This window comes from Cervus elaphus, chromosome 21 (genome assembly GCF_910594005.1).
Source record: "Cervus elaphus chromosome 21, mCerEla1.1, whole genome shotgun sequence".
Classification (NCBI taxonomy): Eukaryota; Metazoa; Chordata; class Mammalia; order Artiodactyla; family Cervidae; genus Cervus; species Cervus elaphus.
Window position 1 is genome coordinate 26,763,959 of NC_057835.1, and position 13,231 is coordinate 26,777,189.

Sequence of the window (13,231 nt, forward strand, 5' to 3'; positions counted from 1 at the left end):
TTAATCTGATAACTGTACACACGGTTATGTAAGATGCTAACAAGAGGGAAAGCTGAGTGAAAAACGTCAGGAACTCTGTACTATTTTTGCAACTTTCCTGTAATTCTAAAAATTTTTTTAAATGAAGTTTAAAAAAGTCATAATTGTTGAAACAGGAAGGGAGGAGGAAGAGGGAGAAGGGAGAAAGGGCAAAGGAAGCGAGGTAACCTGCCCGAGGTCACCCAGCTGTGACTGGGAAGAGGCAGGTTTGAGCTCCAGCCAGTGGGCCCAGGAGGCCTTCCCTGTGTGAGACACAGGAGGCGAAGAAACTCTAACCCACCTGAAGGCCACCTGAAGGAGAACGGGAATGTTCTCTTGAAACCCCAATTTAATTTTCCATAAAAAACTCTTCTACAATTCTATAAAGCCGTTATCCTTCAATTAAAAAATAAATTTAAATATATATATACATATATGCCAAAAAAAAAAGGGAAAAAAAAAAAAAAACCCCTGCTACCTGTGGTTTAACTTGGAGAACCCATTTAGTGAATAAAATATGTCCATGTTTTTAAAAAATAATAGTAAATGTAAAGTAAAAAAGTCAAAATTGCTATAATTTAAAGGCTGTAAGCAACTTGAAGGCAGGGACCTCACTGACAGACTACCTAAAAATGCAGATATTTAAAGAAATATCAGATTCATGTTCCTTGATGTAGTAGAGTCACAGAATGGTTTGCAAAATGCCAGAGCACTTACATAATACACAGTAGAGGGTAAAATTTAAGTTCAAAACAGGAAACACTGGATAGATTCTTATATAAAGATACTTATAGTAACCAATTACCAACAAACGACAGTGTAACAGGTAACTAACTAAATTAGCTATTGGATTTACAGAGTCTGTACAGTCATTACAAGTCATGTAAGAAGGCTCAGTGACATGCAGATACTAGTCTGCCACACAAATAAAAAGCAATAATAAAGGGCAATAAACACACCAGAATTCAATGGCATGGCAAATTTTAGGTGACTGCTATTTTCTTCTCCATATTTATTTTTACTTGCCACATTTTCTACAGTGAACATTTTTATTAGTAAAAACTTCTCTGAAGATTCTTTACAAAGCATAAATTAAAACTGATTTGACATCAATACAAAATCTGAATGTGCACACAAATACCTATTGTGTATGTCACTAAATGAGTGGAGAAAACTGTTTTAAAAAGCATCACTTATCCCAATAAAATACAGTGCTAAATTATCGTAACAGAACATTAAAACAGGGTAAGAAGTAATCTATATTTTTACTTCCTCTGAGCCATAGGGGCATATTTAGAAATATCTCAGAAAAACAAAGAATAAATACTTCAAAATTATATACTCACTTACAAAATAAGTTCAACACTTGAATTTACAGAAATTAAATCATGTCTCTTGAAATATAAATAAATTCAAATTCCTTACAATATGCGTTATCCTGAAATACGGGAGGTTACAAGTGGGAGGGGGACATAGACTCCCGAGTCCTATAAACCAGGCCACTGCATTTCTGTCTCACGGCTGTATAGACAATGAACAACAGCCGTCTACACAGATGCAGGCTCTGGTCATGGAACGTGGAGACACCATCCCATGGTGGTGGGTGAACAGCCACCAGAGGGTGTGAGGGCTGTGCTGACTGGCAAGGTCATTGGTATTAGCAGGTAAACAGTAAATTCACTACGTCAGTAGCATGTGTTTACTGTCTGCATACCTTCTGACGACCACTGCGGGGAGTCCGAGCCGCCAGTCAGGGACAGACCTGCTGCGCAGCACGGGTCAGAGACGCACAGGCCGAGACCCAGAAACCAGGGCTGCGTCCTGGCTCTTCTCCCTGGTGTCCTAGCAGCCTTGGGCAAATGATAACCTCTCTGTTCTTCAGTTTCCTTATGAGAAAACTGTAAAATGGAGATAATACATGGGCTCCATCTACTGTGTTATAAGAACTGATGCATGTTGAGCATTTGACACCGGATGGCATGGTCAAGTGCTCAAAAATGACTTGCAGGCATATGTAGATTTAAAGTGACAACACATTAGCTTAGTAAGTCACACAATGACTTCTGAAATGAGGCAAACAGAAAATGGGTAAATTTTGGTATACAGATTATATTTAATTTAAAAATATTATTACTTAGTATTTCATTGTTTAAAAATCTCGACACTGGGAAAGTCAAACTTATTTTGAACAAAATGGAAGTAAACACTAAATAATTAAAGCACTTTCAAAACAGTTTTCTATACTGTTCGTCTCTTACTTTTAGATGTTAAATATTCATTTTTTAATTTTAGCTTATTGTCATATTCTACACAGCTATATGGTTCTTTGTTTAATGGAAACGAATGTGCTTAGAAGAAAATCACTTTAACAAAGACAATACATGTGCACCACACATGCAAACAGATAACAAGAAACAGTAACTCTCCCCTCCATCATATTTTTCAACATCTCTTCAATCAACCACAGGGACGATGATGGGGTGTCAGTGCACCCACACCAGCAGAAGCCCAGAGCACAAAGCGATCTGCTTACCATGCCAAACAGCCGCGTGTCCGTCCCACAGGGTCGCCACCGTCTTCCTTGCACCATCCCACAGATTATGGGAGTAGGCTTCTCTTAGCACATTCTTCCTCTTATAAATGTGTAAGAAAACGATAGTAAGGTACAGCAGAAAGATGGTGAAGTAAGGGAGTATTAAAAGGAGGAGTGGTGTGAAAACCCACAAGAGGTAGTTTGCAAAATTCCAGTAGTCCTCCAAGTGCTCCACACCAAACCACGCTTCAAGGACGTGGATGAGACAAGTCATGGAGGGCATGGAATCCTGTCCCACAGCACAGCTTTGGTTCTTATTGGTCATTTTTCTTTAGGTCGAAACAGCAAATGCAGTCTCTTTCTTCATCGTCATGGCAGGTCTTCAACTCAGCCACTAGAAGAGAAAAATAATCCAGCGTGATTCTCTTCACAGCTGAGAGGGTAAATGTTTTGGTCTACGTAAAATATGGTGCAAAGTCGTTTCTTAGTAACAAAAATGAGTCGGTTGTTAACTCTTAACTTCATTGCAGATTTAAATGTGAAAATGGGTATCCTCTGTCCACTCGTGAAGCATGCTGGGCTTAGCTTCTGAAAATAACTCACAAGCTACAGCTACGAGAGGAAAACAAAGCCGATGAATGAAACTGCAGCTTGATCTGAATAATTTGACTACATCTTAAGTGGATCATACTGAGCATTTGTATCTTAAACTGAGTTATGTTGAGATAACTATTCTTCACAGAAGAAAACATCAATATCTGATTCAATAAAAGTAACCCAATTCTTTAGGAAGTGATGACATGTGTTTTGGGGTATTATCTTTTACAAGCAGGTTTATAGAAAAGTTCTCTGTTCCTTTTATGTTATACAATAGTAAAAATTTATCAGCATAATTTTTATCTTATATGTCACTAAAATTTCTCTTGTATCTTAAATGAGTGAAGAAACAGAGCATACAATTATTTTGTGTCAACTCCCTAAAGCATTCACTTAACTTACCAGAAATTAGATAAATATTTTGTCCCAAGCTTCAATGTCTATATTCTGGAAAACAACATATACAAATGGAAGAAAAATATGATTCAAAAAAAGATAATCATTAATACCTAGAGACAGAATTTCCATAAAATAAATGGCAAGAGACATAAACACAATGTATGACAAACATGCTTCCTGCCCTACACCAGTGTATCACAATTCAAAATTCTACTCGTGCTACCAAAGCTCTTAGTGAAGACCTCCATATACTGTTTTAGCTCTATATGAAACGGTTCCTCTTTTCACGGGCTTTCCCAGGCAAGAATACTGGAGTAGGTGGCCATTTCCTCCTCCAGGGGATCTTCCTGAACCAGGGATCAACCCACATCCCCTGCACTGCAGGCAGATTCTTTACCACTGAGCCACCTAGGAAGCCCCTATACTCTTAAACCCCCTACCTAAGACGTTTTTGAACTCAGAGTTACAGAAAACTGTGCTTCTTTAGAGAAAAAATATGAAGTTAGGATGTGTAACAGGTGATGTCTCTTTTTAGTAACTGCTGGATAAGCTGATGGTCAAACATGATATTTGATGACACAACTGTATTAGCCCTCATGATTACAATCTCCTAAATAAGATTTCCTTCTTCCATTCCTATTTTCTCTGCTTCTGATTCTAAGAGATATTTTATCATTATTCCATACCATGTAACCTTAATGAAAATCATCTCAAATCCTTTGTGGATGAGGCGGGATAGGAAAAAAATGCAAGAAAGAGATGGAGGGAGAGGGAGACAGATGTATGCAAGAGCAGTCATGTGATGTCTTGAAGCCAAGATTATCTTGCTAATAAACCGGCGTGTTGGCAGCACACAGAATCGACTTATTCTCCCAGGGATGGAGGATGTGTCTGATTTCCTGGTAACCAACAGCCCTTATCTGTGAGAAATCTGGGCCTGTGGTGGTAAAGAAGGTGGACACAGCACACATTGAGCCCACAATCTGTGTTTTATTTACATCCCATTTTAACCAACCCATCAAAAGAGTCAACCAGAAGGAAATTGCAACCCACTCCAGTATTCTCGCCTGAAGAATTCCACGGACAGAGGAGCCTAGCGTGCTATAGTCCATGGGGTCACAAGGAGTTGGACACAACTGAATGACTAAACATGAACACACACAGAGTCAAACCACTAAAATTTATCAGTGTTTCAGCATTCAGAGTACGTCAAGGCTGTATATTGTCACCCTGCTTATTTAACTTATATGCAGAGTACATCATGAGAAACACTGGGCTGGAAGAAGCACAAGCTGGAATCAAGATTGCTGGGAGAAATATCAATAACCTCAAATATGCAGATGACACCACCCTTATGGCAGAAAGAGAAGAGGAACTAAAAAGCCTCTTGATGAAAGTAAAAGAGGAGAGTGAAAAACTTGGCTTATGTTAAAGCTTAACATTCAGAAAACTAAGATCATGGCATCTGGTCCCATTACCTCATGAGAAATAGATGGGGAGACAGTAGAAACAGTGTCAGACTTTATTTTTTTGGGCCCCCAAATCACTGCAGATGGTGATTGCAGCCATGAAATTAAAAGACACTTACTCTTGGAAGCAAAGTTATGACCAACCTAGATAGCATATTAAAAAGCAGAGACATTACTTTGCCAACAAAGGTCCATCTGGTCAAGGCTATGGTTTTTCCAGTGGTCATGTATGGATGTGAGAGTTGGACTGTGAAGAAAGCTGATCACCGAAAAATTGATGCTTTTGAACTATGGTGTTGGAGAAGACTCTTGAGAGTCCCTTGGACTGCAAGGAGATCCAACCAGTCCATCCTAAAGGAGATCAGTCCTGGGTGTTCACTGGAAGGACTGATGCTGAAGCTGAAACTCCAGTACTTTGGCCACCTCATGCGAAGAGTTGACTCACTGGAACAGACCCTGATGCTGGGAGGGGTTGGGGGCAGGAGGAGATGGGGACGATAGAGGATGAGATGGTTGGATGGCATCACCGCCTCGATGGACATGGGTCTGAGTAAACTCCAGGAGTTGATGATGGACAGGGAAGCCTGGCGTGCTACGATTCATGGGGTCGCAAAGAGTCGGACACGACTGAGTGACTGAACTGACTGAACTGAGAATTCAGAGTAAAACAACACAGCAAAACTTACTACTTTTTAAAATAGGAGCTTTCCTCACTAGGGTGGCTATCATCAAAGAAAGGAGGAAAATAACAAATGATACTGATGACATGGCAAAATGAGAACCTTTGTACATTGCTAGTCACTGTGGAAATCAGTTTGGCAGTCCTCAAAAAGTTAAACATAGAGTTACCACTGGACCCAGTAATTCTTATCCTAGGTATACACCCAAGAGAACTGAAAACATATTCACAGAAAAATCTGCATACAGTTGTTGACAGCAGCATTTAGTCATGATAGCCAAAAAAAATGGAAACAACTCAAATGTCCATCAGTTGATGGATAAAAATATGCTATAGCCAGAAAAAAGATTATTCAGGCACAAAAAGAAATAAAGTACTAGTTCATACCACAATATAAGTGAACCCTAAAAACATTATACTAAGTTAAAAAAAAAAAAAAAAGTCAGATACTGAAGGCCACATATTACATAATTTCATTTCTATGAAACACCCAGAACAGGTTAATTCACACAGACACAAAGGCTACTGGCTGCCTGGGGCTGGCCGCAGGGCAATGATAAGAGACTGCCAATGGAAACAGAGGTGTCTTTGAGGGACAATAAAAATGTCCTGGATCTGGATGGTAGTGATGGCTGTACGACCTTGTGAATGCCACCAAGTGGCACATTTTAAAAATGGGAATATTATGATGAACTATATCTCAACAGAGAGAGCTTTCGAATAGTTAATACATTAAAATTTATGATAGCCTCTCTAATATGTTAAAAGAAGCTTTCCCAGGCCTGAAAACCAATCATTTTGGTGAGCTGACCCTTACTGCTTAATAGAACTGTCCCAGTAATCTAGTCTCATTTCCAATTTTTAATAGGATTCTAAAATCTCATGGTTTTAAAACCTTTAGTACCTCCCTCTACCCAAATTGGTAATAGAACACTCTCTCTTAGCCCTGGTCATGCTCTGACCTGTCACACATACTTCACACACACAGTAGAGGGGAAGGGACAGTGTACAGGTAGAATCCCGGGGACAGAGGCTACGAGGACCCAGCACAAGATCCATCCACCCCTTAACAGCACCCCGTGTACCACACACAAGAACCTCCTCCACAAATGGTCAACCCTTTGATTTAAAACATTCCAGAACAGAAGACTCAAAAGGTGCCCGTTCCACCTTCAAAGGTCTGTGTCTGTGCCCAGTCATGTCCAACTCTTCGCAATCCCATGAACTGCAGCCCACCAGGCTCTTCTGTTGATGGGATTCTCCAGGCAAGAATACTGGAGTGGGTTGCCATTTCCTACTCCAGGGGATATTCCTGACCCAGGGATTGAACTGAACCTGTGTCTCCTACATCTCCTGCATTAGCAGGCAGATTCTTTACCACTGTGTCACCTGTTTGAGCAAAGCCCCGAGGACGTGAGGAAGCAAACCACGTGTGCCTTTAGAAGAGAATTCCTGGTTGAAAAAATGGTAAGCACAAGCGATGTGCACTTTGGGGTGGAGGGAGGAACAGAAAAGCAGGCAGGGTGAGGAAGAGGGGTGGGGTGGGCAGTTGGAAACAGAGAGCACTGTAGAATTTTGTGGGCTAGCTTTTACCTAAGTGAGAGGGAAAAGGTGTCAGAAGGATGAGATTTCCAACTTCGGTTCTCAATGTCGGCTGTGTGGAGAATACGCTGCACAGGGGGCAACAGGACGTTACTGCGGTCACCAAGATGAGTTGTGAAGGTGGCAGGACAAGTGTGCAGAGGGAAGGCTATAAGAGACGGTCAACTTCTGCATATATTTTGAGGATAAAGCCAACAGTATGCACTGGTAATGAATGTAGAACATGAATAAGAGGAGAAGTCTGGATGGCCACACGTTTTCAGGAAACATGGGTGGATACACGGCAGGGCTCGCCTCTTATTGTGGAACCCAAGACAAGTTACATAATATCTCTCTGCTTCAGTTTCTCCATTTACAAATGAGGATAACAGTATCAACCAAATAAGACTGTCTTGAAGTCCAAGATGGCAGAGTAGAAGAACGTGCACTCATCTTCTCATTCTTCAATGCAAAGAAATAGAGGAAAAGAATAGAATGGGAAAGACTAGAGATTGCTTCAAGAAAATTAGAGATACCAAGGGAACATTTCATGCAAAGATGGGCACAATAAAGGACAGAAACAGTATGGACCTAACAGAAGCAGAAGATATTAAGAAGAGGTGGCAAGAATACACAGAACTATACAAAAAAGATCTTAATGACCCAGATAACCATGACGGTGTGATCACACTCAGGTAGAGCCAGACATCCTGGAATGCAAAGTCAACTGGGCCTTAGGAAGCATCACAATGAACAAAGCTAGTGGAGGTGATGGAATTCCAGCTAAGCTATTTCAAATCCTAAAGGATGATATTGTGAAAGTGCTGCACTCAATATGCCAGCAAATTTGGGAAACTCAGCAGTGGCCACAGGACTAGAAAAGGTCAGTTTTCATTCCAATCCCAAAGAAAAGCAATGCCAAAGAATGCTCAAACTATAGCACAATTGCAGTCATCTCACACGCTAGCAAAATAATGCTCAAAGTTCTCCACGCTAGGCTTCAACAGTATGTGAACAGAGAACTTCCAGATGTTCAAGCTGGATTTAGAAAAGGCAGAGGAAACACAGACCAAATTGCCGACATCCACTGGACCAAGAGAGTTCTAGAAAAACATCTACTTCTGCTTTATTGACTATGCCAAAGCCTTTGACTGAATGGATCACAACAAACTGTGGAAAATTCTTCAAGAGGGGAATACCAGACCACCTGACCTACCTCCAGAGAAATCTGTATGCAACTCAAGAAGCAACAGTTAGAACCCGACATGGAACAACAGACTGGTTCCAAATCAGGAAAGGAGTACGTCAAGGCTGTATATTGTCACCCTACTTATATAACTCATATGCAGAGTACATCATAGAAAATGCAGGGCTGGATGAATCACAAGCTGGAATCAAGATTGCCCAGAGAAATATCAATAACCTCAGATATGCAGATGATACCACCCTTATGGCAGAAAGTGAAGAGGAAGCCTCTTGATGAAAGTGAAAGAGGAGAGTGGAAAAGCTATTAAAAACCTAGACAGCAGAGACATTACTTTGTGACAAAGGTCCATCTAGTCAAATCTATGGTTTATCCAGTAGTCATATATAGATGTGAGTTGGACCATAAAGAAAGCTGACTGCCGAAGAATTGATTCTTTCAAATTGTGATGTTGGAGAAGATTCTTGAGAGTCCCTTGGACTGCAAGGAGATCCAACCAGTCAATCCTAAAGGAAATCAGTCCTGAATATTAATTGGAAGGACCGATGCTAAAACTGAGGCTCCAATACTTTGGCCACCTAATGAGAATTGACTCATTGGAAAAGACCCCATTGCTGGGAAAGATTGAAGGCAGGAGGAGAAGGGGACGACAGAGGATGAGATGGTTGGATGGCATCACTGACTAGATGGACGTAAGTTTGAGCAAGCTCTGGGAGTTGGCGATGGACAGGGAAGCCTGGCATGCTGCAGTCCATGGGGTCCAAAGAGTCAGACACGACTGAGCGACTGAACCGAACTGAACTGAATAAGACTGCTGTGAACAAAGCTTAGAAGAGTGCCTTCCACTAGAAAAGCACTAAACAAGCGTGACTATCATCAGCTGGCTTGTAAAAAGAGGGAGTTGCTGGAAGAACAGGTTTAGGCATCCCAGGAAATCCTGCCCATCAGGAATTCAGGTTTGAACATGTCCAGGTTGTACTGGACATCCAAGTGAAGATGTTCAACAGGGAGCTGGACACAGCAGTTTCACAGGAAGGTCAGGGCTAGGGTAATACATCTGGGAGTCAATGACATTCAGACCAGTATTGAAAACTGGAAAACTAAAGAATATCCCTCTAGGGAGTGAACATAAAATAAAAAAGCTTCCATGACTGAGCCTTGGGACCCTCATCATTTTAGAAGCTGGGAAGCCAATGAGCAACTAACATCCTCCTTCCAGGAATGGCATCGTGGACATCAGAGTAAGAAAGGAGGAGTCCTCAATGATGCTGGGAGGTCAAGATGAGAAATGATAAGTGATCCTTGGATTTCACAACACGGAGGCAGTGGCCAGCCCTGTAAGAACAGTTTTGATTCAGTGGGGGATAAAAGGTGAAGTAGGTTCAAGAAAGATTGGGAGGGAATGAACTGGAAATAGCAAATATTCAGAGGAATGCTGTTGCGTAAAGGCACAGAAAAACAGGTTGGTGGGGAATGTGGGTCAAGTTTGTTGTTGTCTCACAGTGAACAAAACTATTGCAGTTTTTAATACCAATGATGATGTGTCAATGGGAGAACGAGAAACGGATGATCAAGAGAGAAGATAATTGCTGGGGCCCAGGCCAGAGGGGATAGAATACAGCACACAAGAAAGAGGATGGCACAAAGAAGACTTACATCACTGATTATGAATTCATGTATTCAATAAACAGTCATCGAGCAAGTATGTAGTTTGTGCTGGGCACTATTCTAAACACAGGAATGTATCAGTAAACAAAATAGATGGTTATATGAGAAAACATATGCAAAAGTACTTAAGATAATATGCCCAGGACATGCTAATCACCTAAGCAATGCTGGCTAACTAAATACAGATGAGGTGAATTTGTTCATCCAAATCTTTGACAAAAATATGGACCAAGATAAGAGTCCCAAAACCTTTCGCAAGAGAACTATGGGAGGAATTTAAATAACGAGCTTTTGAGTTGACAGAATACTCATATGAAAATGAGAAAATAGCTTTAGATCTCAATGAATACCACCTCTTAATTGTGCAGAAAAGTTAAAAACAGAAAGCCAAGTAGACTTACCCAGTTACTAAACTAATTCAGTGAAAAACTGAGTCAAAATTAAAACCCAGTCCTCCTACTTCCTACTTCGATTTTCATTACACTTTTTAAGTCTCACTCCCTAAACCTTCTGGCTAATCCTGTTATCTTAAAATGTAAATTATGGGAGTGGGTCTGGTGAGGTCTTTACAACCTGCAGACATTCTTTGGATTCACTGGAGAGTATGTAGCTCCATTGCTAACACTAGCAAGCAGGTACTCTGTCTACCCCCTTCTGATGTCTATGTCAGAAGCTTTCTCTATCTCCTTTATACTTTAATAAAACTTTATTACACAAAAGCTCTGAGTGATCAAGCCTCATCTCTGGCCCCAGATTGAATTCTTCTCCTCCGGAGGCCAAGAATCCCGGCATATTTTCGAGGTTCAGCATCAACCTTTCACTATCACTGTTTAAAAGATGTTTTGGAGGAGATTTATTTTAGTTACCAAGATACCAGAGTATTTCCTAAGCCCTACCCCCCCAAAAAAACTCTCCAATGACACACAGTCCTACGCATCATATATACTTTCCCATCTGGAATTATGCAACTTGTGAGAAAAAGCTACCAAGTTGAAATATCAGCATGTCAATGTTGCTGATGAAGAACTTTTACAGTAAATGACTTTGTAGATGTTAAAATGAGAATATTTCAAAAACCAGTAAAACAGAGGGCTATTTTGTTTTCTACAAAACCTTCAGGAAATAAATCTATTCTTTTTTTTTTATCATTACTAGTACTTTCACCACCATGCATGGTAGCAGATTCATTTCTTATTTTTAGTACAGGAGCCAAATTGCAGATATGTCGAAAATGCCAGTTACAAGAAATACTCACTGAAACACTAACTAATTTTCCCTTTTTCTTTTTGTGTATTTCATAATGGTTTAACAGGGCTCTCACACTCAGTTTCAGTGAATAAGCATTCTACTTCAAACCATCAATAAAGCAGAAGTTCATCTAATATTTCAGTTATGCTATCTGGCAAAATCAACCATCTTATCTTTTGGCTTTCAAGCTTCAGATTCTTAAGTTCTGATCCGAATTCCCTTTCAAGATGTTTTTTCTTTTTCAATCTTAGGATGTCCCTCGATTCCTAGTTAAAATCTACCACCCTGTTTGATAATTGCTGTTCTACCCTTATTTTTTTAACTACCCTTATTTTTTTAAAGGATGTTACACATCCGTACTGGTGTATCATTCTGGTAAACTTCTGGTAAACTTCTACTTCCACCAACCAGTAAAAGCAGCCAGAACATGCGGGGCCATTCTAAACCTCCGTATTTTATCTCAGCTCTTACTTATTCTGGGCTTCCCTGGTGGCTCAGTGATAAAGAATCCGCTTACCAATGCAGGAGACCCAGGAGATGGGGGGTCTATACCTGGGTTGGGAAGATCCCCTGGAGTAGGCAGGAATACTAAACCAACTTCAGGACCCACAGCACAAACCAAGTCCTAAGTGCTCCACAAGCTTCAAGTATAAACATGCTTCCTGGAGAAAGTTGTGTGGGCGATCTCAACCAAAGCCAAGCACCGCTTTTTTCAAACCCAGCAGAGCTGATCCAGTTTTCCACATCCTGGTTTGGACACACGTATCTTTTAAGTATTGATCAGCAGTCCTGTCTTACAGGCTGCAAATCTCGGAGACCGAGACAGTGCCAGGCGCCTCCAGAGTAGGTACCCACCCAGACTATTAACAGCACTGGTGAGAAGTCTGATGCTCATGGTTCTCTTCCATCCTTCCCAGCCGCCCTACGAAGCAGGTGCTACGCATCATCCCTATTTACAGACTCTGGCTTCCCTGGTGGCTCAGAGGATAAAGCGTCTGCCTGCAATGTGGGAGACCCGGGTTCGATCGCTTGGTTGGGAAGAACTCCTGGAGAAGTAAATGGCAACCCACTCCAGTATTCTTGCCTGGAGAATCCCATGGACAGAGGAGCCTGGCAGGCTACAGTCCACGGAGTCGCAAAGAGTTGGACACGACTGAGCGGCTTCACTCACAGCCAAGCTCGGGGGTCAAGTGGCCCGCCCTGGTCACGAAGGTGGTATGAAGGGCATCGACCAAGACTCCCTCCGAGCCGAACGCACGTGGACGCGGCCCCCTCCCCAAAACCACACAAGGGGGTGCCACTCGCATCCCCATCAGAGCGGCCCCGAAGGCAGGCAGGGAACGGAGACACCTCGCCCCCCACCCCCACCCCCAAGTGGAGGCCACACCCGCCGAACTGCAGCGTTGGGGCGTGGGGGGGAGATGCAGGCCGACGTGAACTGGCTCGTTGTCACCCAGGCAGGGCCTTCCCTGCCGGCCACTCCGGGGCCCGGCCGAACCCCGAGTTCAGGGGGAGCCTGAGGACTCCGCAGGGCCCCGATGAGGCCAGACGCTCGGCCTTGGGGTCGCTGCCCGGGAGACTGGCCGGGGGCCGAGGAGCTGCGCTCCTCGAGTTCGAGGAAGCCCAGGCGGGGACGACGCACCTAGAGCGAAAGACAGAGGCGGCTCTGCTCGCCCTCACCCTGGAACAGCCGCGGGAGCTCCTCAGTGGCTCACCCGGGGAAGCGGAGACACTCGAGCGGCCATTCTCCCCGAGCGACGCGGGAGAAAAAAGCCAAGAGCCGGCTGCATCCCGGACAGTGTTGTGTGCTACACCGCTCGTCGTCCCGCCCCTTC

General features: G+C 42.4%; 1 protein-coding gene across 3 annotated transcripts in view; it reads right to left on the reverse strand.

Moving 5' to 3' along the window:
- The window catches only part of TMEM68 (transmembrane protein 68), a 34,111-nt gene extending 20,885 nt beyond the window's left edge, over positions 1-13,226 (reverse strand). The window contains exons 1-2 of one of the 3 annotated variants that reach the window (XM_043879413.1): positions 13,112-13,226; positions 2,552-2,945 (exon numbers count right to left, since the gene is read on the reverse strand). In XM_043879413.1, coding sequence (XP_043735348.1) covers positions 2,552-2,876 — 325 coding nt within the window. In that variant the 5' untranslated portion in view covers positions 2,877-2,945; positions 13,112-13,226. Of the gene's footprint in view, positions 1-2,551; positions 2,946-13,038 lie in introns of all 3 variants that reach the window. The other 2 variants (XM_043879412.1, XM_043879411.1) reach the window with 2 other exon arrangements.
- Positions 13,227-13,231: the final 5 nt, after the last annotated feature.